General features: G+C 53.2%; 8 protein-coding genes across 8 annotated transcripts; 4 read left to right on the top strand and 4 right to left on the bottom strand.

Annotated features, from left to right (window-relative positions):
• The first annotated feature begins 137 nt into the window (after nucleotides 1–137).
• Nucleotides 138–2,940, top strand: HD553DRAFT_284919 (permease family-domain-containing protein). The gene is made up of 9 exons (XM_046178212.1): nucleotides 138–537; nucleotides 627–822; nucleotides 900–905; nucleotides 971–1,002; nucleotides 1,076–1,433; nucleotides 1,504–1,706; nucleotides 1,781–1,967; nucleotides 2,032–2,271; nucleotides 2,337–2,940. The coding sequence occupies exons 1-9, from the start codon at nucleotides 349–351 to the stop codon at nucleotides 2,846–2,848; spliced, it is 1,923 nt and encodes a 640-aa protein (XP_046036236.1). The 5' UTR covers nucleotides 138–348; the 3' UTR covers nucleotides 2,849–2,940.
• Nucleotides 2,941–4,912, bottom strand: HD553DRAFT_312070 (uncharacterized protein). Its single transcript, XM_046180055.1, has 11 exons — nucleotides 4,777–4,912; nucleotides 4,664–4,715; nucleotides 4,530–4,604; nucleotides 4,313–4,473; nucleotides 4,092–4,247; nucleotides 3,904–4,018; nucleotides 3,795–3,823; nucleotides 3,712–3,734; nucleotides 3,555–3,649; nucleotides 3,370–3,492; nucleotides 2,941–3,310 (listed from the first exon to the last, which is right to left on the bottom strand). The coding sequence occupies exons 1-11, from the start codon at nucleotides 4,856–4,858 to the stop codon at nucleotides 3,136–3,138; spliced, it is 1,086 nt and encodes a 361-aa protein (XP_046036235.1). The 5' UTR covers nucleotides 4,859–4,912; the 3' UTR covers nucleotides 2,941–3,135.
• A 1,969-nt stretch (nucleotides 4,913–6,881) lies between these two features.
• Nucleotides 6,882–9,315, top strand: HD553DRAFT_312068 (uncharacterized protein). Its single transcript, XM_046180054.1, has 2 exons — nucleotides 6,882–7,831; nucleotides 8,144–9,315. The coding sequence occupies exons 1-2, from the start codon at nucleotides 6,946–6,948 to the stop codon at nucleotides 9,241–9,243; spliced, it is 1,986 nt and encodes a 661-aa protein (XP_046036234.1). The 5' UTR covers nucleotides 6,882–6,945; the 3' UTR covers nucleotides 9,244–9,315.
• Nucleotides 9,316–9,374: 59 nt separating this feature from the next.
• HD553DRAFT_342480 (NADP-dependent oxidoreductase domain-containing protein) lies at nucleotides 9,375–10,694 on the bottom strand (the record flags this gene model as incomplete). Its single annotated transcript, XM_046182756.1, has 8 exons — nucleotides 9,375–9,431; nucleotides 9,507–9,602; nucleotides 9,666–9,779; nucleotides 9,849–10,045; nucleotides 10,108–10,284; nucleotides 10,346–10,478; nucleotides 10,543–10,581; nucleotides 10,647–10,694. 8 exons carry the CDS (start codon nucleotides 10,692–10,694, stop codon nucleotides 9,375–9,377), a joined length of 861 nt encoding a protein of 286 aa, XP_046036233.1.
• Nucleotides 10,695–10,877: 183 nt separating this feature from the next.
• HD553DRAFT_39468 (protein-vacuolar targeting-related protein) lies at nucleotides 10,878–14,615 on the bottom strand. The gene is made up of 12 exons (XM_046184200.1): nucleotides 14,374–14,615; nucleotides 13,610–14,258; nucleotides 13,173–13,272; nucleotides 12,962–13,081; nucleotides 12,769–12,876; nucleotides 12,620–12,700; nucleotides 12,428–12,541; nucleotides 12,126–12,362; nucleotides 11,911–12,058; nucleotides 11,788–11,837; nucleotides 11,384–11,728; nucleotides 10,878–11,317 (listed from the first exon to the last, which is right to left on the bottom strand). The coding sequence occupies exons 1-12, from the start codon at nucleotides 14,528–14,530 to the stop codon at nucleotides 11,042–11,044; spliced, it is 2,385 nt and encodes a 794-aa protein (XP_046036232.1). The 5' UTR covers nucleotides 14,531–14,615; the 3' UTR covers nucleotides 10,878–11,041.
• A 1,569-nt stretch (nucleotides 14,616–16,184) lies between these two features.
• HD553DRAFT_272544 (phosphoribosyltransferase-like protein) lies at nucleotides 16,185–17,969 on the top strand (the record flags this gene model as incomplete). The annotated part of the gene is made up of 8 exons (XM_046177767.1): nucleotides 16,185–16,431; nucleotides 16,515–16,617; nucleotides 16,703–17,068; nucleotides 17,336–17,378; nucleotides 17,443–17,551; nucleotides 17,617–17,675; nucleotides 17,741–17,850; nucleotides 17,924–17,969. The coding sequence occupies 8 exons, from the start codon at nucleotides 16,185–16,187 to the stop codon at nucleotides 17,967–17,969; spliced, it is 1,083 nt and encodes a 360-aa protein (XP_046036231.1).
• Nucleotides 17,970–18,321: 352 nt separating this feature from the next.
• HD553DRAFT_39397 (meiotic nuclear division protein 1) lies at nucleotides 18,322–20,176 on the bottom strand. The gene is made up of 10 exons (XM_046184199.1): nucleotides 20,029–20,176; nucleotides 19,905–19,927; nucleotides 19,776–19,818; nucleotides 19,676–19,690; nucleotides 19,418–19,498; nucleotides 19,232–19,266; nucleotides 19,042–19,149; nucleotides 18,708–18,867; nucleotides 18,533–18,621; nucleotides 18,322–18,453 (listed from the first exon to the last, which is right to left on the bottom strand). The coding sequence occupies exons 1-9, from the start codon at nucleotides 20,069–20,071 to the stop codon at nucleotides 18,581–18,583; spliced, it is 549 nt and encodes a 182-aa protein (XP_046036230.1). The 5' UTR covers nucleotides 20,072–20,176; the 3' UTR covers nucleotides 18,322–18,453; nucleotides 18,533–18,580.
• A 250-nt stretch (nucleotides 20,177–20,426) lies between these two features.
• Nucleotides 20,427–23,886, top strand: HD553DRAFT_284902 (eukaryotic translation initiation factor eIF2A-domain-containing protein). The gene is made up of 10 exons (XM_046178211.1): nucleotides 20,427–20,617; nucleotides 20,746–20,815; nucleotides 20,907–20,978; nucleotides 21,086–21,370; nucleotides 21,469–21,913; nucleotides 22,059–22,170; nucleotides 22,268–22,336; nucleotides 22,413–22,753; nucleotides 22,830–23,315; nucleotides 23,393–23,886. The coding sequence occupies exons 1-10, from the start codon at nucleotides 20,590–20,592 to the stop codon at nucleotides 23,525–23,527; spliced, it is 2,043 nt and encodes a 680-aa protein (XP_046036229.1). The 5' UTR covers nucleotides 20,427–20,589; the 3' UTR covers nucleotides 23,528–23,886.
• The last annotated feature ends 2,691 nt before the right edge of the window (nucleotides 23,887–26,577 follow it).

Raw genomic sequence — 26,577 nt, 5'->3', positions numbered from 1 at the left:
ACGCTCGTCCGATCAATCCGGCAAGACGCTATCTTCACATCCCCAGGTTAAAAAGGTCCGGTACCCGCTTATCTCCGGCAACGTCGTATCAGCTGCGTGGGGGCACGAGGGAGAGGAGGACGCTCCACTTTTTGCATCCGACACCATGGAAATCCAATCTCTCGCTTGCTCGCTCTCGATTTTCTGGGCGCCCGCTCTTTTGGTTATCTCTCGAGAGAGAGAGGGATTCAAATATAGACAGGTGCAGATCAGCAGAGCGAGGATCTTTTCCACTCTCAGGGATCTGGCTCGCCACTTCTTGTCATCCTACAAGGACTCTACCAGGACCCCACACGCAGGATCGTCAACATGGGGAAATTCTCTGCGGAGCGTCTCAATGACAAGGTCGCTCGATCGGCGGTCGGGAGGTGGTTCCGACTCGATGGATGCGGTCATCCCTTGGCCAGGAAGGGTAGCAGGTTCACGACAGAACTCCGAGCGGGGAGCGTTATCGGTGCTGCCATGTTGTACATCATCGCGGTCAACTCGTCCGTCTTGGTAAGTTGAGCAGCGTCGCATCGGCTTCTGACCGAATGTACTTTAGGCTGATCGGTTCTGTGTATTTTCCACCATGTCTATCTGTGTAGAGTGACTCTGGTGGTCCTTGTGTGTGTGCTTCCACGCCCGATGATCCTATCTGCGAGACCAACATCGACTACAACCTGTGCATCAATGAGCTCAAGCGGGACTATGTCACCAGTACCTCGGCAATTTCTTTGATCGCTACCTTTTTGATGGGTCTCCTGGCAAACATGCCTTTGGGTCTCGCTCCTGGTCTCGGTGGTACGTAGCTATTTGTTGCGACCGCAAGATATCCTGGCCCACGGGTCGCTAATTCATCCTTGACTTGTTCTTTACAGTCAATGGTACGCGATGACGATTAGATTGCAGACGCAAGCTCCACAAACTCATCAGGGTTGTCCTATTCTAGCCTTCTTTGCTTATTCTCAGGTTGGATTCCACGTAAGCCATGCCGTGGACACCAATCGATGTCTGCGGTCTCCCTAACCCTGATAAACCTTCATCTCCTTGACAGGGAACTGGACCTATCACCTATGGCGAAGCTTTGGCTGCCGTCTTCCTGGAAGGAATCATCTTCTTCTTCCTCACCGTCTTTGGTCTCCGTCAATGGCTCGCCAGGTTGATCCCCCGTTCCATCGCCCTCGCTATTGGAGCCGGAATCGGTCTCTTCTTGACGCTTATTGGCCTCAGTTCGTCCGGTCTCAACGTCGTTCAGGGCGCTACCTCGACCCCGCTTCAAATCGGAGGTTGTCTTCCGCAATACGAAGAGAACGGGATCTGCCAGTCGCACGTCCTCCAGGATCCCAAGATGTGGCTCGGAATCTTTGCTGGTGGGGTCATCACCGCCTTCATGTTGCTCTACAGGGTCAAGGGTAAGTTTAGCTTGCTTCCTTCATGAGCGTTTATGCGGAAGACTTATGCGTGACTTCGTTGGTATTCCAGGTGCTCTTCTTTGGCCCATCTTCATTGTCGCCATCATCTCTTGGCCTCGAAGCACACCCGTCACCGCTTTCCCTCACGACGTTATCGGAGATTCCAACTTTGACTTCTTCAAGAACGTCGTCAGCGCCCGAGGCTTCAGCTTGCTCGGTCCCAAAAATGTCGATTGGCAAGGTTACAAGAACGGCAAGACCTGGATCGCTCTGGTGTGTAGAGGCTTGTCCATCTCGTTCTGATTCATGCTGCACCTGCTAACCTGGCGCGCGTCGCCCTCGCTCAGATCTCGTTCTTGTACGTCGATCTACTGGATACGACCGGTACTCTAGTAGCCATGTCGAAGCAGGCCGGTCTGTTCGACGCTAGGGACGGTGACTTTGAGGGCAGTTCCGTCGCTTTCCTGGTCGATTCGGCTTGTATCTCCATGTCCGGACTCTTCTTTGGATCTTCCCCTTGCACGCCTTTCGTCGGTGAGTTTCGAGGCTCAACCTGCTTTCCGCTAGCAACCTCTGACTGAAATGGCTACTTGAACAGAATCTGCTAGTGGAATCGCCGAAGGTGGAAAGACCGGATTGACCGCCATTGCGACCAGCTTTTGGTTCTTTGTCAGCATCTTCTTTGCTCCGATTTTGAGCAACATCCCGTCTTGGGCGACCGGGTCCGTCCTGGTCATCGTCGGAGCCATGATGATGGAGAATGCCACCAAGATCAACTGGGACTTTATCGGTGATGCCCTACCAGCCTTTATCGTGCTCGCATGCATTCCTTTTACCTGTGAGCATACCTCTCGTACCGGGTGATGGTGAGCCAAATCCTGACGCCTTAACCGAATGACACAGACAACATCGCCTACGGTATCATTCCCGCATTGATCGTCTTCATGCTGCTCCACAACGTGCCCCGTGTCCTCGGCATGATCTCGCCCCGTCTTTTGCCTCCTGGCTGGCACGACCTCAAGGAGCCTTACTCGGTGGCCGCCATGATCCGGGCTCAATCGAACGGAGGAACCCAATCCAAGCTCTGGACCGTCTTGCCTCCCTGGATGCGAAAGCTTTTCAACGGCAACCGCAAATTCTGGGCTTACACTCCCGAGGAGATTGAGAGGCATCTCGAGGGTCGAAAGATGACCGAGGATGCGGATCGTGCCGCTGCCGAACTCCGTCAACGTGAGAGGGATGACATGCGAAAAGCCATGGGTCTGGCCACGGTCATCACTACGCGCGACGTAACCGATTTGGACTATGACGCCGAGAACGGCTCCCCGGCCTCGTTTGAGATGCAGGACCCCAGCAAACAACACAGGGCGCCCGAGGAAGGATTGTTCGGTTCAAAGACCTACGAGACCAGGTGATATCTTGATCCTCCAGGTACACTACTGCTAGGTATTACCGCATCAAATGTATACTAGTCGAGATCTTTCATATAATACAAAGGGTATCAAGATCGTCGTGTGCCGGAATGCGGATCAAGTAGTCTTGAGCTTATTGTGCTTGTGTGCCTCCTGGAATGTAGTGATCCGCTTCTGTAGAGCGGTGAGAACCATCTTGGGGGCTCCATCTTGCAAGGCGGTGAGACCGATCCCGAGAGCTATCAGACTAAAGGCATTGAGCCCGTACCAAAACTTTGCTGCCTGCCAGATCACATATCCGGACTTGCAAACAAGGAATTTTTGAGCAACTGCATTTTCATGGCCATGCTCGCTACTGAAGGACTTACAAGTAACGCAATGAAAGGCACATCGGCACGGTTGGTTCCGATTGCGGTAAGGATCTCGTCGTCTCGGCACTGAACGTACTCCGGGTCATCGTAAACTCTGAGTATTGAGCCCGGATGTCAGCTTAACGCCTCCACTGGCCGTAGAAAAGCACCCACTTCTGGCGTTGCCTGATTGTCTCGGTGATTTCTTGGTAGAAAGAGTGGTCCAGCGGTCCAACGTAGTCTGTGCTGAATTCGAGAGGCTCCTTGTGGTCGGGCAAGCAGTACATAGACCCGAGTCTGGAAGATGATGTGCTATGTTAGCGGTCGTCCTGCTTCGCTTAGGAGGTCTTGCCACCCACCCGTCATTCAGAGAGGTATCCCGCACGATATGTAGCACTGTCGAGGCAACGGTCTCGGGCTGAACCACGGAAAGCCCTGCCAATGCAAGGAAGACCTGTAATGTGCAAGAGAAGCGTCAGTCTTGATGATATTGACCTACCTTGAACGAAGACATACCGCTCGACCCAGAATTCCAGTGACTGCAGTAGTAGGAATTAGATCAGCTAATATGTGTTATCTTTGAACCTGTTCAGACGTACAGGAAAAGAAAGGACAGATCGCATGGCAGCTATAAGTCAAACATGGCGGATCAGCGATCAAATTAGCATCGCATCGCAACGGTCCTACTGATCGACTGTAGAAACTCACGAGAAGGTAGGTTCTGGCAAAGCGCGTAGTTTCGCACAATAAGCTACCCAGAGTCCTACCACGCCATGTTTACTGGCACTGTAGAGAGGCGCCCCAGGGATCCCACTGTGTCCGCCTGGTTTGATGCGCAGCGTTTCCCGTGTCAGGTCACAAAGTCTCAATAACAAAGCAGGACTGTATGAGCTCACCCATAGAAGCCAGGAGGACGAGTTGACGATTGTGTTCGGTTGAAGGCTCGGATTTCCATGCTTCTTCTGCCAGTTGAGCGGTCAAGAGGACTCCCGAAAAGTTCACGTTCATGGTGAGAAGGTTGGGTTCCTTTGGGTAGCGGCCCAGCTCGTTCTCTTTTGCACGACGGAAGTTAGCCTCAGAAATGCGGTTCATTTCGATATGATTGGCATGAACTTACTGAGAGCGACGTCTTCCGAGAGTCTTCCAACTTCGGTAATACCCGCATTGGCGACAACGACGTCGGCTGGCCGACCGAATGTAGCTTGAGCGAATGCGAAGAGTTGGCGGAGTGATGATTCGACAGTCACATCCGAAGTTTCCGAAGGAGCTTGACAGGATCTGCGACGGAAAACATCAGAGTCTAGGTATATTCACAAGTATCGACTGCATCTTACCCTGACAACCCTCGACACAGGTCGATCGTGCCTTCTAATCCTTTGGTGTTCAAGTCACCAATCACGACGTCCGCTCTGGTATGGCGCTGTTCAGCGGCGCCTTGCGTTGCTTGGGACTATACTGAGGCTCTCACCCTGCAGTCGCACACATGATCGCCAATTGCCTTCCGAAGCCTGATCCTCCGCCTAATGTATCGATCCTACTTAGCATTGCATCAGACGCAAGACTGCTCATACCGGCTATTACCTGTGATCAGGACGCTACGACCGGACAACTGGGATGGTCTAATCGTGTCCAGGGCATCGATACAACCTGGAACCGCTTTCATCTTGTCCGTGATTTTCTATCCAGATCTATGAGGACTTGTAATGTCATGTTACCTCTGTTACACAAAATACGTACATTCCCTACATAATCAACCGTCTTGAGTGCAACTCGGTCGACGGTCAACACCGAAAGGACGCACTCGCTCTCGACATTTGTACAAAGTAGATGCACGTCGCCCCCCTAGGTTGGTTTCACTCTGCAGCAGCGCGCACGACCAGCCTGCCAACGTTCACAGCTATCGCCCCGAGCGCATCCCAATTCCCAAGTTCCTGATGAGCCACGATACCGTGATCGATTTGCGTGGTAATTGGCGGAAAGGCTTCGGGGGTAGGTGACGAGGCGCTGACGGCGGTCGGCTCCGACACTGGCTGGATAAAGCTACTCGACGATGATGACCCTTGGCTTGTCGTCTGATGATGGCGCCGACTTGATGAGCTTGCCGAGGGTATGAGAGTGCCATCATCACTTACTGTGGGTGATACAGTTGTACTGATGCTAGAAGAAAACCAGCTCTCGCTCGTCTGTGAACTCGACCACACCGACGTCGTGGGCTCGACCCAGGTCGATGAACTGCTTGGGGCATCAGCTTGTGATGCACCCCAAGAGGTCTTAGTGAGGTGGGAAAACATATCAATCAGCGCGAACTCGGAAAACTGTGAAACGTGCATACCTGTGAGGACCATGTTGGGTATGACCATATTGGATCTGACCATGTTGATGTACTGGTAGATCCTGCCCACGCGGTCGTTGGCTCAGACCATGTCGAGGTCCATGACTGCTGAGTCCATGTCTCTTGTGACCAACTGGTAGTAGGCTCGATTGTGTATGTAGATGCAGGTGTACTTGTAGGCGTAGGCGCTGGAGCAGGCTACAAGTTGCGCGAAATCAGCCTCGTTTCCTCAAGCGGGCAAGGTGTCGTCGACTCACTCCTTCGTCGTTGAACCACCAGGAGATCATGGCAGTCCCGCTCGTCAGCGGGGCAAAGTTTCTAGATACCGAGTCAGAACCGGCGCCCTACTTCTCCCAGTCTAAGCCATCGTCACTCACTGAAACATGGCCTCGCTCATGTCTATCGCACCCCAAGGACATCCAGGGCATCTGCAGGGTTAGGACGAATCGTCAGCCGAATTGACGTACCCTCTATCTAGTTCAAACTCCTTACAGGTCGGTGATCACTCCCTGTGCATATCCGTTCAAGGGCCCGCCTTGAACAGTGATTGTACGACCGCAATGTGGGCCTGGATAACCACCTCCGTATTGCGCTTGGTTCAGCGCCACTACATAACTCGGTTCGTGGTCTATCGATCCACCGCAGGCTCCTTGACCGATCTACCAACATAGCGCGTTCAGAGATTCTGACCATATCATTCGCTATAAATGCCAGACGATACTTACCGCGTAAAACGTGGCCTTGCCGTCGAATGCCCTTTTATTGTATGCGTGCAAACTAGGGTTGGATCTCGTTTCTGTTGCATTGGTTGAATGGACGATCATGGAGCTCGCTATGGAACCAGGGCCAGTCATGCTCCTCTTCGCATGAGCGTCTTTTCTCGGATCGCGTGATCCTCCATGTAGGGCATGGCCCAGAGGTCTAGCTCGAGCATCGACGACAGCTACCAGGAGAAGCGTGGCGAGGTTGAGAAGGTACATCTCTTCACATCAGACCTTTTCGGAAGAGCGACGAGCCGGTCGTTCTGGTCGCAAGTGATGGTGCGCTCACCCACTTCTGTCCTCGTTCTCAGTACGCCCGCTCCAACGCCCATGAAGTTGAGTGCGACAAGACTTTCCAAACATCTCCAGTAATTTCTGGTCTCCCTTTGTATCACAAAAGGGGGTTGGACCTGCCAAAATGCGTCGAGATGAAACGTGGGGATTGGAGAGATCGATTCGGAAGCAGATAGGCGAGTCCCGCCCGCGTCATTTGCATCCGAAGGGGGACAAGCTCATCCTCCACACCTCTCCTTGTGCTGCTGATGTTCATCGCATTCATATTCACACTGCCTGGCCTAAACCTCACCGACCCTCAACCATCTCACGACTAGAGCTCAGCTTTGCATTCATCACGAAGGGCTGGGAAAATTTAGAGGGATGCCTTCCAAGCTCAACAAGGGCAAATCCGTCGATCCGGGAGAGCGTACTAGGCTCTTGCCTCCCGAAGCACCCACACGTTCGATCCCCACGCAACCACTTACAACCCAGCTCACACGTCATCCAGACTCGAGTGTGGTCATTGAGCCACAGCCCATCGATCATGCCGCATCGCGTCGAACGAACCGCCTCATCACGTCCCTGATCGTCATCTGCTCGATCCTTCTCGGCGCGATCCTCTTTCTGGGATTGCTCTTGTCGTCCTACATACCATCTTCAAAGGAGAGGGATTCTCTTCCAGATGCGGTCGTCTGCAACGGACCGACGGATATCAATATCCTCAACATCACATCCTCCGGCATCTGGCTCGAGGTGGAGGGTTACGCCGGTGTCGACGTCGACCGTATCTTGGGTATCGACAGGGATCGAGTTTCAGGCGAAGAGAGAGGCGGAGGAGCAGGCTGGTGGGAAAGGTTGAGGGCCGAGTTCGGGCGGCTCGCTATCGATCTCGTCGGACCTGTCGAGGTCGGATCGGTACAAGGTCTTCAGATATGGTCTTCTTCGGCCTCGCCTGACCCCCTGGTCTCCGCTAGACTTCCCAGCATCATCCCGATACCCCTCGCCACTCACGTCAACTCGTCCGAAACCGATTCGGCCGTCTGGGCGATACCGCCTTGGCTGACAGCTATCCGCATTCCGGTACACGTCCGACCCGAGACGTCCACTTCGACGTTGTTAGGTCTCGCTAAAAAGGCCTGGAAGGAAGGATCGATCGATGTGGAGGTTCGTCTCGAGAGCGTGACCGTTAGGAGTCGACACCGCAAAGGCTGGCGAAAATACGTCGAGCATACCGAGCGCGATATCAAGGTGCCTCTGACGCTAAATAGTGAGTAGTCGTTACCGTTTTGATTCGTCTATCCCCAATCCCTAGCCATTCTGGCTCGCTCTCCTCGTCGCATGGCTCGACGGGCTCTTATCCTGCAACGATACACTCTCCCCAGTACCAGCGTTGGAAGAAGTTGTACCAGGCATCATGCGACTCGTCAATCTGCCATACAAATGGTTTGAAGCCGCTTCGACACCGGCAAAACAGCTTCTCGCCAACTATTGGCCGAACTGATCAGCCCTATCGAGTCGACGACCATCGTCTTTACTGATAGCCGTCACTGAGATGCTTAATCATGCTCTTTCCGATCAGCGCCCAATTTGCCTGGCATCCCGAGTGGAGAGACAGACCTGGCGAAATTGGTACGGCTAGAATCTTACAGCATCAGTACTGCACACGAGAACGCTACCTCGAGCGGTTCCCATCTGCAAATTATGGCGAGAGCTAGCGCTCCTAATCCGGTACCGGCCATGCGATTCGAGTTGCCGTACACTTTCGGGTTTGGGATCTTCCTACCAGTACCGGCGGAAGAGGATGGCGAATCACACAACGCCCTGTCCGCCAAGCGAGCGAAAATGGCGGAAGTGGTGACGGATCCGATCACCCTGCATGGACAACAGCGAATAGACGTGCTCATTCAGGGTTACGTCCAGTCGGACCAGATCATTGACTCTGACAAAGCTGAGCCCAAATCGGATCCAGCATTATCCCTGTTTCTGCGCAACTATCTTCATGGTCTGGACAACCCTGTCGTCGTCCAAGGGCTCCCGTACCTCCCCTGGAACGGTACTGTACTTGATCATGGACTGCCTCCTGCACCAACATGGATCCTGGACATCGTACGATCTCTCCAGCTGGAAGTCGCGTTTCCAGGACCTCGACCTCCACCGAAGCTGATTAAATCGGTCACCATCGAAGGCATGCGCATCAGCGAATCTCGAGGTCAAATGAGGGCTAGCGGTTTAGTCGTTGCCCAAATTCAGCTCCCGGCACAACTACGCAACATAGAAGTGGATGTCACGGGTGTTCTACCCGACGTCCTCGTCTTTGACGGATATCCACCTGACGACGGGGACGTCGATCCAGACGAATTGCCTTACCCCATCAGGGCTTTTGGACGTATACATCCAGATGAATACCTGCCAGCTAGCAGCCGGCCTTCGCCGGAAGGGGACGAGTTGTTGATCGTCGAAGCACCCATCCATGACGTCCCTGTTCAGGTGCTTCCCGGTCGGGACAAGGTCATGTCTGACTTTGTTAGCAAGATCATCTTCAAGGGAGGCGCGTTGGCGGGTATCAAAGGCCGAGCGGGCGTCAGCGTTGTTGTCCCGGGCATGTCTTCGGAACTGCAGGTTACGAAGATCCCTGTGAGCGGAGAATTTCAGGTGGGGAAACCCCGATTAGGTTTGTGAGCAGTGTTGCCCAAGCGGGTTGATTACGTTGTATAGTGTCGAACAGTTGTTAGAACGAATTTGTATAGGATGATCGGATTTGTAGAATCATGTACGAATTTGGTCATATCAGACAAACTTTGCATCGGCCATTAGGCTACGTCGACAACATCCCAATCAGTGACGAGGTACTCGTCAAGCTCATCGAGCTACACAGGAGCATAGTGAAAGGCCGTACTTTAGCTACACTAGGCTCGCGCATGGCCGGGATCTGTCACGCTCACCTTTGCCATTTCCTCTTGTGACAGCTCAAAGGTGAAGAGGTCTCCGTTGCTCTGAATTCGCTTTTGACTGACAGACTTGGGAATCGGTACGAAACCCTGTACAGACACCATGAATTGAGCTGACTGCGGTCGGGTCGTGCACGAGTCTTGTACGCTCACATGTTGGATGCTCCATCTCAGCAAGATTTGAGCAGGGCTTTTGTCATGCGCCTTGGCCACTTCGTTCAGCACGGGATGATTGAATCGCATACCGCGTGCGAGGGGGGCCCATGCCTGGTTGAAGGATTCGGGCTACTTTTAGCTCCGCCAGACGGTAACACATACTCCCGGAGCTGTACACACCTCGAGCACGATCCCGTACTTCCGACAAACGTCGACGATAGGTTGCCTTCGCATCCATGGATGCAAGTCGACCTGGTTAAGGACGGGCTTTTCGAGGCCCCATTGCTCGAACTCCTCGATATGTTTGGTACCAAAGTTGGACACTCCAATCGACTTGACCCAGCCTTGTCTCTTGGCCTCGATACAAGCTTCCCAACCTGGAAAAAGCGCAAGTCGATGACTATCTGCTTACAGAAGCAAGACTGCCGTTGTTACCCACATGCTTTCCTTACTTTCGGTCCACCGATGGGAGAGTGTAAAAGGTAGAGTGAGATCTGGTCGACCAGGGAGTCCTTCAACGACTGTTGAATCTTCTTCAAAGTTTGATCGTAAGACCTGTTCGTTTGAAGTTTCGTCGTGTAGTATATATCCTCGGGGGATATATCTGGGCGGGCCTCTGTTTCCATACAATTTCAGCTCAGACATCGCATCAGATAATTAGACCGAGTTGTACCTACTGAGAAACTTCTGTATGCCTCGACCACAAGCTGCCTCGTTCCCGTACCATTCCGCCGAGTCGACATGTCGGTAACCAGCTTCCAAGGCCCAGTAAACGGCCTGTTCCGCCTCCTCATTGCTCATCTCATAAACCTAAGCAAGTCGACAGTCCATTCAGCCTGCAGTTGATTCGTCTTCAAGCAACATGATGACTCACCCCGAGGCCGATCTGAGGTATCTCAGTGCCATCGTGTAGCTAAAAAGTTGAGAGTATGATCAGCGGTAGTTGCGGTCGATGATATCGTGGGAGATTTGATGCACCTTGATCGTTCCCTGAAGGTTCTGAACGGTCTCGATTGCGGAAGACATGATATAGGCAAGATTGTCTGGTTCTTCTTGAAGACCTATGGCGTCTCAAGAATGATCACAATGTAGGGCGGAGATTGAATAGCGACTAGAGAGTGGGGTCATGCTTGACCCATGTACACATGTCGACTCTACCGCTGACGAAGGGACGGAGGTTGCCGGGCTCGGGGTGATGACGTAAGCACAAGCCATGAGGTCAGAGAAGGATCGATAACTTCGAGCAGGGATATGCGAAACCATAGTGAATGCTCTTGCAATCTGCGATGATCGCCATAGGGAATGTCCGCCCAAGAAGCTCACAAGCTCCAGATGCCTTCTGCTACAGAGTGGATTACATCCGGCCCGATCGATCACGCAGGCGGTTCATCCGCCCAGTTGCCCCAACGATGCTCTTTCAGATACCCTCCTCCCATCTCCTGCCATTCCGCCCGCGTCACCGCAGCCGCCTTGGCTTCCGTCGTCCGCGACCATTGTGCCATCCCCTTCCATGCCGAGATCCCGGTCGTCCCAGGCCAATCCGTCACGATTTTAAGAGGTTCTTGGAATGGCAAGAGCGTCGTTAGTTCGCGCTCCAGTCGTCGAGTCAGGTTCGGTAAGACAGAAGATCCTCCGGTGACGTAGATACCCTGAGCGGCAATGGTCGTCAGTTCGGAGCGTGTCAAGTCTGGTAACAGAAACGCTTTTCTACTGACCTGCATCATCCGCCGCCTTTCCTCCGGCGAGAACCCGTTCAACATCCACCCTGCGACTTCTGCCATTCCTGCGCTGTCCACGCCAGCCATGCTCGGATGAAACCAAGTCTCTGGAACCCGTATCCGTTCGACATTCAAATGAATCTGATGCGCCTGACCCATATCATCAGGGTCGAACTTTTGGTCCGATCGGATGAACGCGTTGATGAGAGCCGTCTGCCGTTGATTTTGAGCTGCGAGCGTCATTTCCTGGTCGAACAAGGGGTCATGCTGCAAGAGAGCTGCCTCGAGCTCCCGTACATGGTCTTGATCGTCCGCCTCGGCCTCCGAATCCTCACCGCCATCCTGTCATGTCGACCGTCAGCCCGCGAAGGGCGTTGAAAAACAAGTAGTGATCAACTCACAATTTCCCTATAGACCGCCCAGTCGTCATCGTCGGCGCCAAAGTCATCCTCTGGAACAGCAATTTGACAGGATATGTGGTCAAGTCAGTGCTGGCCGAATCTGTTCGAATACCTTGTACCGACCTTCATTCCCCTTCTTCCGCCGTTTCGCTGGAGGCTGATCGTTGGCTAGATTCGATATGGTCTTCATCCGTGCTTGTGCCGTCGCCGTCTTTCGATTTGTCAGCGCCTGACGTTTCTTCTTACGCTCCTTCATCCGAATGATCGTGGCCTGAAATACCGATCACGCGCATCAGTGAGCAGGTCGCGCGAGTGGATTCGCCCGCTTCACGACTTACGGCATGATCCTCCCGTAGCCTAGCAGCCCAAGCTTCTGGATCTGCGGCTCTCGACTCTTCGTCCTTGCGTTTTTCTTCGGCCACTCTGGCTTTCTCGGCCTTCTTCTCAGCCTTCATCCGCATCCTGGCGTCATAGTTGGATTTCAGCAACTTTTGTTTCCTCTTCTCCTTCTTTCCTTCCTCGTCGAGCTGGTCGTCCGGTACATCCACCATGGGAAACGTCTGAATGTCGTCCTCCTGCAATGAGATTTTGTTGTCAGCACGAGAGCAATGATTCAACAAGAGTGTGCGCTGGGACTCGCCTCGTCCTCCGCTTCCCCGTTGCCCTTATTGGACCGCTTGATCGCGCTCTCGATCGCTTTGATAGCCTTTTCCAAGTCTGCATGAGACTCCAAGCCTTCCGCTGCCAAGGCAGCCTGATAGTCGCGAATCGAGATCATCATTGAGTGTCTAGAACGGATCTCGATATGAGGCCGGCAAGACAAGACTCGTACCTCATAATCCGCGGCACTCAGTGCCTCTTTTCGCTCCTTCAGATCCCTAAAAATAGCCAAGGATCTTTCCCTTTGAGCAGCCTGTGGTTTAGGAAATCAGTATATCGATCCGGGATCACCGACCGCCGTGACTTCCAACCCAGACGCACGTTCTCAGCCTTTTTCTTGGCCGTCTGCTCCCTCAGCCGATCGATCATGACATTCTTCCTCTCCTGTGCCGCCGCCAACTGCTCCTCGGTCTTCTGTACAGCTTCCGGCTATATGCGTAGTTCAAAACGCGCAGCTTTCAGTAACAAGCCTCAACCACGGCAGGCACCACCACGTGATGCATATCTGACTCACCGTGCTTGCGTGTTCGAACTGGACGATCTTGCTCATCCGAGCCATCTTTTCCGGGTCGGCGAGCGATTCGACCTCGGTCCCGTAGTCCAACGAGAAGTAGGCCGTCTCCTGGTACATGAACTGTCGAGATCGATCAAACGAGATTGAGGCGTCAGCACTGGATCGCTTTCCCCGAGCGAAATTGCTGTCGGTTTTGAAATAAAAGACTCACGGTAGCTTGGCTCGGCGTGACTCTAGTCGGAAAGTTGGGATACTTGAGCTGAGCCAGCTTGAGCATCAGCTCGGTAGCTTGTGCCCCGCCCCATGGGATCCTATATTGTCAGACGCCAGCGAGTCCGAATATCGATGTGTGCGTAAAGAACATTTAGGTGGTCGGTTCGAAGAGTTGATTTCGGTATCGGTCATCGAGTTCCCGATCAGCGAGTTTGAACCGCAAGGACGAAATGGCAGATTTCATATTCGAGATCAGGTTTCCGGACGTCGAGGTTTCAGAGTCGAGAAACAGGATAGATAGTTCCGGGAGTGTACGAAACGAACAGCGAGAAAAAAAAGGAGCTGGTATCAGCTTTCTAGCCCAGACTGTTCCAGATCGGGATCACCCATCTCATCAAAACAGTCGACCAAACAAAAAGAAAATATAACACTCACCGTTTAGCCCGCTCTACCAAACCCCTACCACTTAGGACGGGAATGAGGGTAGTACTATAATGCCCCATATTGATCACCAGTCCGTCTGACGTAGGAGCCGTTTCTCCTATCTTCACGTCCGAGTTGCCCTGCGTGCTCTTTCTTCTTTTAGAATTGGTACCTCCCGCAGAAACAGGTGCCGAAGAAGAACCAGCAGACGACGCCCCTTCTCCCATCCTTCCGTACCAGCCCCACAGCCCGTCCACCCCGTAGCAGACCGAAGGAACTCCGTACCCCTCGAACAACAACTCCGACGTCAAACTCCTCGAATGTAATGGGGTTCCTAATCGTTCGGTCATGATGACCGGGTGCGGGACAAAAGAACCCCCGTCCAACCCCTTCGGACCGGGGCTAAACCTCCTCAGCGCGTTCAAGCTATAATCCAGAGCCACCTCCAAGCCGTCTACGCCGACGAGCAAGTCGCCGTCCCAGACCCCTTTCGTAGCAGCTCGGGAAGAAGCCGAGTGATCGCACGCTGTCCCAAAGTGTAGTTGGATATTGGATGTCGGGTTGGCGGTGGTCTTGGAATGACGGTATTTGGATGTCTGGTTGGGTTCGATGATGTACGGTTGGGAGTGGGAGGAGAAACCTGCGCGGAAGGTGCAGGAGCCTGCAGTTCGCGATTCAAGGTTGAGAGCGAGCGGACGTAACATGACATTGCGGATCGTAAAAGACGACGTCAGTTCGATCGAATATTCTAGCATAGAGCTCGAGAAAAGACTCGCCGTTATCGATCACCAATGCGTCATCGGCCGAGACCATGGAGAAACCAGAAGGATCCCGTACAGGAGGCTCATAAGTGGCCGTGGTAGTCGTCGTATCCTTGACGAAGAGGTCCGGGGGTCTGGGGGTCGCCGGGGTCGAGGATGATGGGGCCGTCATCTGTGTGCAAATATATCAAGTCCGTCTTTACTGTCTATGTGTTTGTATGGGTGCCGAGGTGTGCCGGAAGCTGGAAGTCACTGGGCATTCATGATGTCAATTATGGCCAAGGTGCGCAAGGGGGAGATGGTCGTTCAACTCCGTACGGAACCATATCTGACAACGGCATATCACACGTAATAGTAACGTCATATCCGTTATCATATACACGTCATACTTATAATCCCATATCCTGCCGCGGCTATCCTTATCAAATAAATAGTGCCCATCCGTGATTTACCCCGCAATCTCCAGCTTTCTCGTCGCTTTCTTTCGGATCAAAGATTCAGAGAGACTAGGCAGCGACGTCGACCTGCTAGACCTACTCAGCAGACCGAATCATATCATCCCCATATACCCACACCATACACCTAATAGTAACCATCATCAACCTAAAGCTATCCTCAAGGTCAAGCATCTCGGTCGAGAGCCCCAGCAACTCGGCGAGGAAAAAGCGGTGTTCTTCGATCCGTGAGTCTCTTTCCGCGTATTCGGACGATCAGGAAGAAATAGGGGGGATGAGATGGGCGGATAGGGTCCGGTTAGCTGTTTCATCAAACTGGGCGAGCGACGATGAGAAGAGTTGGAGAGGAGGGGGGTCGTGCTTGTTCACAAACGTTCGCCAGGATAGAGACAAGCTCAGGAGAGATGGGTCGGCGGTGACCTGCGACCACATCGCAATCACATCGTACAACCCGTGCTGATTCGCCCGGATCAACTTTTTTCCTATCCTCTTTCTGATCAGGTGGATCTCCTCACAAACGTTCTTCCTATACCCACGAGATCAAGACAGCCTACGCATCTCTAGCTTCGAAGAAACCTGAAGCACGAAACCTCGGGCTAGGGTTACGACCAGGAACTCGAAGGAATCGAACCAGGCTTGGGAAAATAGGAAATCAGGAAGAGGAGATATAAGAAAAGATGGTCCATAATAGCGGGAACAGTATCAAGTTGCTCACCGGTACGTCTGCTCGTCCTTCCCCGGCTTCCTCCTTCCACCCCTGTTCTTCTTTTCGTGCACGACGAGGGCACTCTCGAACTCTTCTGGAGAGTTGAGTAGCGGCAACTTGGAAACAAGCGAAGAGAGTTAAGATAGAGGTCGGGATCGAATTTGAGCTTGAAGTTGGATTCGAAGTCGAAGTTCAAGTCAAAGTTGGGAGACGAGGTTGAAAGACGAGCTTGAAATTGAGGTTGAAGGACAAGCTATCCAGATTTCGGCCCCCGGTTTCTATTCAAGTTCGGGTCCCCTTTCCACGACTAGCTAGAGATCAAGATCAAGAGAGAAAGAAGTTATCGAACGGGAAGGAGCTCATACTCAAATTCACTTATACGACTTTCTCTTCTTCTCATCTGGTGCTACCGCACTTCTCGGCCTTCATCTGGAAACGATCTCTCTGTTTTGAAATCGCGGTATCTCATCTCTGCGATTATCTCCTCAACACTGGCGCATCCTTGGACGCTCGAATTCTGGTCGACCCGACATTCCTGGACTTCCACTACTGGGCATTAAAACTCGTATCACAATCGTGTGTGTTTGAAACGGCTCCTCGACGGAAATCGAAACACCTGTTCTACGCAATCGCAATTCCGCTCTCATCCTACCGCGACACCGACCATGACCCTTCTGCGACACCCCCGTCGCATCGCCCTTCTCACAGGCAACTCGCACCACCGGCTCGCCGACGACGTCGCCAACCGGCTCGGGATCGCCTTGACCCCATGCAACGTCGGCAAGTTTTCCGCCCTCGAGACGAGCGTGCAGATCAACTCGAGCGTCAGGGATGAGGACGTATTCATCCTCCAGAGTCCCAGTCCGCCTGATATCAACGATCATTTGATGGAGCTGTTGATCCTCGTTAGCGGTGAGTCGAGCAAGCGCCGGGATGCACCGTGGCCTGGCCTTGAAGACTGAATCGCCTTTTTTTTTGGCTTATCTGCATCGCAGCCTGTAAGACGGCTTCGGCAAAGAGGATCACGGCCGTCATTCCTTGTTACCCTTACGCCAGGCAAGACAAGAAGGACAAGTCGAGAGCGCCCATCACCGCCAAGTGAGTCCAGACCGCACGGCCGGGTGGTCGGCAGCTTGCAGCCCCGGTTGACCCCCCGTTTTCCCTCGAAAACGTGCCGTGGCAGACTCGTCGCCAACTTGCTCGCCGTCGCCGGGTGTGACCACGTCATCACGATGGACCTGCACGCCTCGCAGATCCAGGGGTTCTTCGATATCCCCTGTGACAACCTCTTGTCCGAGATGGCCATGGTCGGGTACATCAAGACCGAGATCGACGGGTGGAGGGACGGGATCATCGTCTCGCCCGATGCCGGAGGTGCCAAGCGCGCGACGGCGTTGGCGGACCGGTTGAACCTCGATTTCGCGTTGATCAACCGGAAACGAAAGCGAGGACACCATCACGCCGGGGCTCAGAAACCCGGACAACACGCCCCTGCTGGGAGCATGTCGGGCATGTTGAGCAGCTTGACGCTGGGTGGAGCCATGACGCCGTTCCCGGCCAGCACGGTTCCCGGTACACCGACCGGCGCTCACGGACAGGAAGAGCAGCAGCAACATCACCACCACCACCAGCAAAACAGTCTGCCCCAGCGTTCATTGTTCTCGGGCGGAGGTGGCATGTCGAACAGTTTCCACATGAGCATGACCTCGGGGACTTCGTCTGCGGGACCGAGCGGGATGTTCGTCGCCCCCGGGACGCAAGAGTTCGCTGCGGCTGTCGCTGCGGCGGCTGCTCAGCAGGCGGACGAGGATGAGAGGCCGGATAACATGGAGTTGCTCGTCGGGGATGTCAAGGGCAAGGTCAGTATCGACTTGGACTATCATCATGAGCAGGATCTCTCACTGACGACGTTGCTCTTCTCAGACCGCCATTCTGATTGACGACATGATCGACACGGGTCATACCGTCAAACTCGCCGCCGAGGTCCTCAAAGAGGCCGGTGCCAAGGACATTTACGTTTTAATCTGTCACGGTGAGTCTGCTTGTATTCCGCTTGGAAGAATGTGGAGCTGATGGACTAATGAATATGTCCTATAGGACTCTTGTCGGACGTGACAATGAAGACACTGCGGGATCTGCCGATCAAGAAGTTGATCGTAAGTCTGTGGGCAAGTACGACCACGGCGATCCGATGCTGATGTGACGTTGAGATTCTCGTCAGGTGACCAACTCGATCGACCAGACCGCGAGGGTCGAAGCGACCGATGGCAAGATGGGAACCATCGATATCGCTCCCCTCATCGCCGAGAGTATCAGGCGGACACATAACGGGTGAGTGCACGGCCTTGATAACGTATCTACTCTCGGGACTGGAACCGATCGATTGTTTCGCGATTCATCACAGTGAATCCATCTCGGCCTTGTTCCGAGCCGACCCCTTGTACGTATGATCCCGGTCGTTCGGACTTCGATCTTAGCTACGAACGGCGGAAAGGAGAAGGATACACCCCGGCACGATGCGAATACCTTTACCAGAAAAACAAGTACCACGACGCATTCTCGACACACGAAAAAAACGATCAAACACACATGAGCAGACGCTATTTTGGCTCTTCCAAGCATTTTCTCTCAGGTGGAAGTGAACAGAAAGGTAGACAGGGCAGGTCAATCAAGGTGCACCATACAGGCCGATCGTTTCATCTGGCCCGGTGAAAAGCTCCGGTTTCACTATCTTCTGTCACCTCCCACTTTGTACTTTATTTCTACTACAATCCAGCGAACGGAATCCTCAACGCCTGGTGTTCTTGCCTGCGTTCGTCCCGAAAGGTATCGACGGCAAGGTATATACATAACATAGATGCACACGAGCCGTGACCCGTTCGAGGCTCCGACCTTGAATCTAAGAGAGGCCGGGAACTTCGTCCCAACCCGGACCTGTCAAAGCAGCGAGCGGCGCATATCAGCGAGGGATGTCTCTGAATCGCATTCATCCCTGAGACCCGCGCCAACTTGCCCAGGCCGAATCCGTTGACGATGTCCTCCTCGGAGACCCCGTGATCCCTCAACAACTTGTACAAGATCTGAGCGTTATCTGTATCGCGGCTCAAGTTCAAATGCACCAACACCGTTTCGTATATCAGACTCGCTTGAAGGGATACCTATTGAAACGGTTTTTTTGCCGAACGTACCGGTCCAAAGCACGCAAGCCTCCTTGGCAAGCTCGATAGCCTGTCGTTTGGTCTCCATCTTGATCGGGTCGGCCGCTCCGTAAGCTTCGAGCTCGACTTTGAGCTGAGTGGAGGTCGTGGTCAGGGAGGCGAGCTGGGCGAGGAGGTCGGCGCGTTCGGGCTGTGAGGGAAGGCATAAGGAACGTAAGGACTCGGCAGATGTAAGGCTTGGAGCGGGCTTTGAGAAGACGGGACTCGAGATCGAGGTGAGATGACTCGATGATCCTAACCTCCTGATACCTCGAATTCATAGGATGGTTACGAAGAAGAAGCAGAGGAAGAAGAATAGGCTTACGTTATCTTCCCTCCCACACAGCTCGGCGCTATAAGACGCTTCAAGCTCTTCCAATTTGGTAGTGAGGGCTTGGAGTTCAGCTTGATCTTTCTCGAGCTTGGCTTTTTTCTGCGGACAGATATTTAAAAAGCGGAAGGAATAGAAATGAAGTAGTCTACGTGATCCACATAATGAAAAGACTTTGATTTACGATAGCTCCAGCGGCCGAAGGGAAGCTCCAAAAGTCTACCGAACCCCACAGAGCGCAAGGAGATTCCGCCGATTAGCTGACCATCTCGTCTTATCCGGTATCATCTCAACCCGAAGGGTCATCAAAACCACTCGCGAACAACGCAAGTACCGCAGGTGGGGAGAGGAGGGGGAAATATGGACGTACAGTTACTAGTTCCGATCTTATCAAAGTCTACCAGTCCATCGCCTTTAAGGTCATCGAGGACGTCTTTTACCGATTGTTGCACTACGGATGTGTTGCCCCGTTCCGGTTTTAAATGTTCAATAAGAATGGTCGGGTGAAGTAGGGTCGAGGTAAAGGCGATCACAGGTAAGATGTATGGTGAGGTGCATGATTTAGATCATGGAATTAGCTTTCGGATGATCCGATAGGATGCTTGGGAGAGCGAGAGGAGACACTTGCCGATCCCTTTAGATTCTGCGGATACGAAGCCACGTGGTACGATGCGAGTCTCCTTCAGCTCGTCGCAGCATATGCACGACTAATCAAATAACGCACTCACTGGGAGCGATCTTTTCGAGTTCTTTCAATTGATAAAAGTCTTTCTGCATGTCATGCACGTATACGGGAATCAGCCGATAGTCCTTCGTCTTCGACCAGCTAGCTAGAGGGGAACCTCGTGCTCACTCACCGTCTCGTGGAAGATCTCGAGCACTGAGTCACCAAGCGGAATAGTACGATCAGTGTTCCTTATGTCGAATGACTTGATGTAAAGGAGGCGAGCAATGCAGGTGCATGAGTTAGCGAATGCTCACTTTTGATCTTCTTTTCGTCGAGGGAGAGGCCTTTCTTGGACATGATGCGAGGATGCGTCTTTGATGGAATGTGCAAATAGGTCGGATGAGTTGAAGTTGTGATGGTATAAACAGGATAATGATGGTTGGATATTCGAGGATGTCGAGGTGATTCATACTTATCTGATCAGAGTAGCTCGACCGTTGATCGGAATCTGAAACACGGGGACCGGGAAATTAGCGCGAGCCATCGATTTAATTGATAAGATGTGTTGCAACATCAACTCGATGACGTGTGTTATTCCGGAGTTCCCTAAACTAATAATTATCATGATCAGCTAGCAGCTTGGACGTCTACATTTCAGACCAGATCTCAACACATTCCTCCTCCTCTTTGTACCGGTACCACATTCCCATTCCGACCATCTCCCGATCGCATCACCGTCTGCCTCTTTCATTTGCATAGATCGCACGTAGCATCCAGCCCTATCTTTCCCCGAAGCACGGAAATCGGGACGACAAGGCGAAATCTTGAAACACTCGCACGAGCTAGAACCAGCACATACGCACACAGTAAACAGGATGTCGGCTATCGAATCACAATATGCGTGTAAGTCTCTTCAGCCACTCGTGTTAACCACTCTAGTCCTCTCCGTCTCGTCGCTCTGTAGCCGGATAACGCTGATGTCGCCTTCATGCTTACCTGCTATATATGCTACCTATCGTCGACCTCACTAGTCCGAGCGCAAAAGACCATCGGGCTCGTAAACGGAGACCCCTCTTACGCACCCTCCGAAGACTTGCCATCGTAAGTCTCCCCCCAATCTGTAGACTGGCGGAGTACTCATCGATCTTGCTCTCGCTTGCCTTTTTTGTCGTCTTTTTCTCCCTTTCGATAGGGAGGCCGTCTCAGCAAAGACCTTCAAGTATTCACCTACGGGTCGACAGTTCGCTTATGTCCATGGATCTACGTGAGTCTCGTCTTCATCTTCCGCTCCTGATTCTTCTTCCCTGCGATGTTCGATGCAGCGTCTGACCAAGAACCTCTTCCTCATCTCCCTGGATCTCGACTTCGTAGAATAAACGTCATCGCCCTCTCCTCCACTTCCTCCTCTACCTCCTCGGCTTCTCTTAAACGGTCCTTCGAAGTCCCCAACGTGATCGACCTGGCCTTCTCCCCGCTCGGATCCTACCTCTTTACTTGGGAACGGATGATCAAGGTCGACGACGGTCAGGCGGGGCATAAGAACCTGAAGGTCTGGTTCCTGGGCAAGGAGAACAGGATGGGGGTCGAAGGTGGGGGTCTGAGTGTGGAAGAGGTCAGGGAGGTAGCTGGATTTGGGCAGAAGAGTTATGATCAGTGGTGAGTCTCGGTTATGCTTTTTGTCGGAGTTGAAAGGGAATCGGGACAAATCTCATCCTAAATCGTGGTTTCTTCTCTATCCCTTCCGGACCTATCAGGCAACCTATGGTCACCGACGACGAATCCCACCTCATCCGACTCTCCGGTCCATCTGAGATCTCCATCTTCTCCCTAACCCCACCTACCTCTCTTAACCCCCTCCCTCCCAAATCCGAGTCCGACCCTTCAAGCGATCTCCGAGCGACCTCGGAAGCTCTCGGTCTTTACACCCCCGTCAGCAAGGTTCGTTCAGAGAGTACCATCCGCGGGCTCTTCCTCGGCCCTTCGAAACGCTTCGGAACGGGCGCGGCGGATGTAGACCCCCTCGCTGGGGGTCTGGGGGTCTGGGTGGGAGAATACAAGGGACAGCCGGCGAGCGTGAACCTTTATACGTTGAGGTCCCTCAGGGATGTCGGGAATGGGGCGTTGCCGGTAACTCAGGCGAGGAAGAGTTTCTTCAAGGGTGACAAGGTCGTCTTGAAGTGGAACAAGGTCGGGTCGATGGTGAGTCTGGTTTGACAATATACGGCAGGCTAGGCGAAGTGAGGCGACGTCCGGGTGGACGAGAATTCCGGACGTCGGCGTCACAATCTGTTATGTACGCAAGATCGGTCAGGCTAACGGATATGCTTGGGATCGCGTTTGACAGGGCCTGTTCTTGACCACCTCGGACGTGGACAATTCGGGCAAGTCGTATTACGGAGAGACCAACTTGTATCTCGTCGGTCTGAACGGACAGTTCGAGTGCAAGGTCGCTCTCGGTAAGTCCGAATTCTAAGTCGATGCCGTATGTATCCTGGTGTCTCCGAGGCTGACTGGTATGGGGCCTTTTTCTTCGCTGGACGTCGGGGACTGTAGACAAGGAAGGGCCGATCCATGACTACGCTTGGAACCCGAATTCCAGGGAATTTAGCGTTTGTTACGGATGTGAGTCGCCTAGGTCCGCTTGCGACATCATCGTATCCGACCTGACTAACTTCGTTGTGTCCGATGCACGCCACAGACATGCCCGCCCGGACGGTCCTCTTTGACCTCAAGGCCAACCCGATCCACTCGTTCGAACCCAAGCCTCGAAACTTTATCGCCTACCAACCTCAGGGCCGATTGTTCCTCAACGCCGGGTTTGGGAATCTGACAGGGACGATCGATGTCTGGGACTTGAAGTCGAGGAAAAAGGTTTCCGAGTTCCAGGCGCCGAACTCGACGACGTGCGAGTGGAGCCCGGATGGGAGGTACATCTTGACGGGCACTTTGAGTCCCCGGTTGAGAGTCGATAATGGAGTCAAGGTGTGGTGGTGTACGGGGAAACTTTTGCACGTACAGATGGTCGAGGAGCTTTACCAGGTGGGTTATTGCGCGCAGAATCACGAGATATGGTATTGACCAAAGATGACTGAAATCGACCTCTGGCGACCTTTAGACCTCGTGGCGACCCGGATCGGTCGATTCGTTCCCTGCTTTCCCGCTCGAGATGCCCGCGGCCCCTGCGCCGCATACGAGCGTTGCTCAGTTCACGCCTGCCAACAAGACAACGGACGAGTCGAGCAAGCCCGTCGGTGCCTACCGACCACCGGGCGCCAGGGGTACTGCCACGCCATCGATCTACAAGCGGGAAGATGAAGGTGGAGCCGCGGTCATGCCCTCTGCTAACGGGTCTGGAGCGATCTACGTCCCGGGAACCAGGACACCCCGGTCGAGAAACATTCCTGGCGCTCCCCCAGGTGCAGCCAAACCTAACGGGAATGAGGGCAAGGGCAAGAAGAACAAGAAGAACGGCGCAGCTACCGGTGGAAACGCTACGCCAGCCGCTTCTGCCCCTTCGACCCCGGCCGTCGAGGTACCGCCTCCTATCGCTGATGGGGACGCCGACGCTACGCAAAAGAAGATCCGAAACCTGAACAAAAAGGTCAGTCTGTAGTCGTCAAGCTGTCATCGCGTTGTTATCGAAATTCTGATATCGCTTCTAATTTGCATCCGCTACAGCTCAAGGCCATCGTCGACCTCAAGGAGCGCAAGGCCAAGGGAGAGGTTCTCGAAGCCACTCAGCTCAAAAAGATCGAAGGCGAGACTGCCATTTTACAAGAACTCAAGACGCTCGAAAGCAGTCTTAAAAAGTAACAAGGACGCTCGGATCTCCTGCCTCTTTGCATGCGCCACCTCTATCCTCCAACATTCCTTTCCAGCTTCTCTCTTTGATTCTCTCGCATCTCAACCTCTCTTCACGAGCATCATTATCATCGACCTTTGACGACGTCTGGTTCCACTTTGCATTCTTCACGGATCCTTCCCGAAGGGGAGCAAATCCATCCGATCAGTAAAAACAAGAATCGTACAGCTAGCGCGCATCGTCCTTCTTTTTCTTGTAGCAAGACTTTGTATTAGGGCTGTGTGTGACGCTGTTGATGACGACGCATTGATGTCGATACCACGTAGTCCCTCACGGACCACGTCTTGGCTGAGTGGAAACTAGAACAGGATGACTTGAGCGGTTTCCCTACCAAGCTTCCCACCGCTTGACAGCCACAGACTCGAAACCGAAACCCCCTTGTTCCGCCCTGAAACCATCCTTTCATCTTAGTCTGAAACACCTGGGGGTCCTGCGCACGATGTCATCTAGCTGGCAGATACATATGTATAGCTTCGTGTTCCAGCGACGTTACCCTCACTCGCTGTCTTTGCTTTTGCTCGAGCCGTAACGCAATATACCCCTATCCATTTACCCCACCCCCATCACGGCCGTCAACCTATGAGGATATCCACCTTTCGCTTCTTTGCTGCGGCGTTTTGCACAACTTTACCTGTGATGGTACGAGGAGCGGTCGTCACCGAAGCTGCTCCAGCCCAAACGCATACTGCGGTCAGAGCGACTTTATCTCCGACGCCCACGACTATGGGCGAGGTGAAGAAGCGCTGCAATCCCAATGAGTCTTGTCCTGATATTACCGCTGGACCTGAGGTACCGATTGCCGTGACTACTACCATGATGTAAGCCGATCCCGCTGCGATTCGTCTCAGAGCGATGACTGACGAGGTATACACAGGTCTACAGTATTGGTTCCCTGCACCACAACGACAACGGTCATCGACTCGCAGACATCCACCTTGACGATCTGGTCAACGGAGGTTCAGACCCAAACAGTCTCCGTCAAAGGCGCTCAGACTGTCACCGTCTGGTTGATCACACCCGCCCCCTCGATCGTCATGTCTACGTATGCCACCAATGAGGTCTTGACATTTACAAAGGAGAGGACGGCTACGAGCTTCTGGACGAGTACAGCGCCTGTGCAGACCGTTGTTAGCACAATCGACGGACCGGAGACTACCTGGACTGACCAGGGACAACCAGCTCCTCAGCCTACGGCCTGTTCGACCTGTAATGTAGCGCCTTCCAGCGCCGCTCCCGCCTGGACGCAAACGACAGCTTCGGCTTCGTCCCAAGTATGGGCACCTCCTCCTCCGGTACCTTGGACGTCTTCCGCCCCCACCGGAGTCGCACCTGGAGCTTTTGGGACGGTCAGCAATACCATCCCGTTCGGTGGCGCTTCTTCAGTACTCTCTAGCGAAACGATGACCCCTGCACCTGGATACCCGGCACCGACTGGGACCGGGCCGGTCTCGATTACCGGCACAACGTATATGAACCAGGGTTCGCCGTTCGTCGCGAGCGCTGGGGAAGAGTTGCGGGCAAGGTTGGATGGGGTTCTCTTAGCCGGATTGTTGACTTGGATGCTATTGTGATTTCCAAGACGATACATCTATCTCCGACAGACTCTGCGCTTCGGAATGACTCAAAACTGTTCGTGAAACAATGTCGAATACATACACGATTGTAGTGTGAGACAAGTCGTGGAACGGTGTCCAGGTGTACGATTTCTCTGAATGATCATCAATGATATCTGTGATGTATATCGCATGTCGGAATGAGCCAATACTTGGGCAGGTCGTTTAACACCAGCTTGCTAGAGTCTTTGTCTGATTTGTAACACCGCCGGAGAAAGTCGAGCGACCTGTTCTTCCCTAAGGTCGGACAAACCCCTGTTTACATTCCGAACAAAGGGAACGTACCGTCGTCCCGGCCTCCAAGTTAAAAGAACCCGATCCCTCTTCAAGCTTGAAGCTGAAACAACTTGGATTCTTGAACCAATTCAAATCCGTAAGCCCAAAGCCGAAAAAACTCGATTCTTCAAGACCGTCTGGCTCCTCGAACACGAAGGCAAAGCAACTCAAGTTTTGAATGTTTCCAGTTGCTGGAAACACTTTGATTCCTCGAAACAGTCCGGTTCCTCAAAACAGTTCGGTCCTCAAAATCACTCGATTCCTCAAAGCAATCCGGTTCCTTGAGACTGACACCAAAACAATTCGGTTCCTCAAGACCAACACCGGAACAATTCAGTTCCTTGACATTGACCTTGAGAGCATACAGGGACATCAAGCCGCCGATACCTAGCAGTCCCGTGCCGTCAACACCGAGCCGTTCCGGAACGCCCATGCCGCCGATATTGGGCAGTCCCCTGCCCCCGGGACTGCCCCCGATACCGAGCCGTTCCAGAACGTCGACGATGTTGTCGTCGACGATTTCTTCTGCGGTGGGTACAAGCGATGAGGGGTGGAGAGGGATAGGGCCCACAGACATGTACAGGTAAGACGATAATATCCCTCATTGCGGACCCATTCCTCCTCACACTAAAATCCCTCATCGCTAAACAGACGAACAGTGGCCCGCAACATGGGTAACGCTGCTCTCTCACGAGCCGATCTTTTAGGTCACTTGCCCGGGACTCGGGCCGGAGTGATCCCCTCAGACAGTTACACTGCGTCGGTGCTGGACATTGAATCGAGGATCTTGCGGGTGAGGATCTTGCAGGTGAGGATCTTGCAGGTGAGGATCTTGCAGGTGTTCGAGAACAATCCACCCCCGCTTGACGATTGATCTGCCTTACATGACGTTCAATATGTCTTTCTCTATCCTGTCATTGAAGATCATCATGTCTGCTTGCAACGATACCAATTATGCTATTCAAAATCTAGATTCGAAAAAGCGACTGAGAACGATTGAGCGACCTCGAGCCATCCATTTGCCCATTAAAGGTCGAGATCCTGTAACGCTGCGCCAGCGCTTGCCCTTGGCTACATGATCCAAAGTCCGGTGTCTGGATTCAGATAATCAG

The sequence above is a fragment of the Filobasidium floriforme genome (genome assembly GCF_021052385.1).
Source record: "Filobasidium floriforme strain CBS 6241 chromosome Unknown HD553scaffold_12, whole genome shotgun sequence".
NCBI lineage: Eukaryota > Fungi > Basidiomycota > Tremellomycetes > Filobasidiales > Filobasidiaceae > Filobasidium > Filobasidium floriforme.
This window is presented reverse-complemented; position numbering and strand designations above follow the sequence as displayed.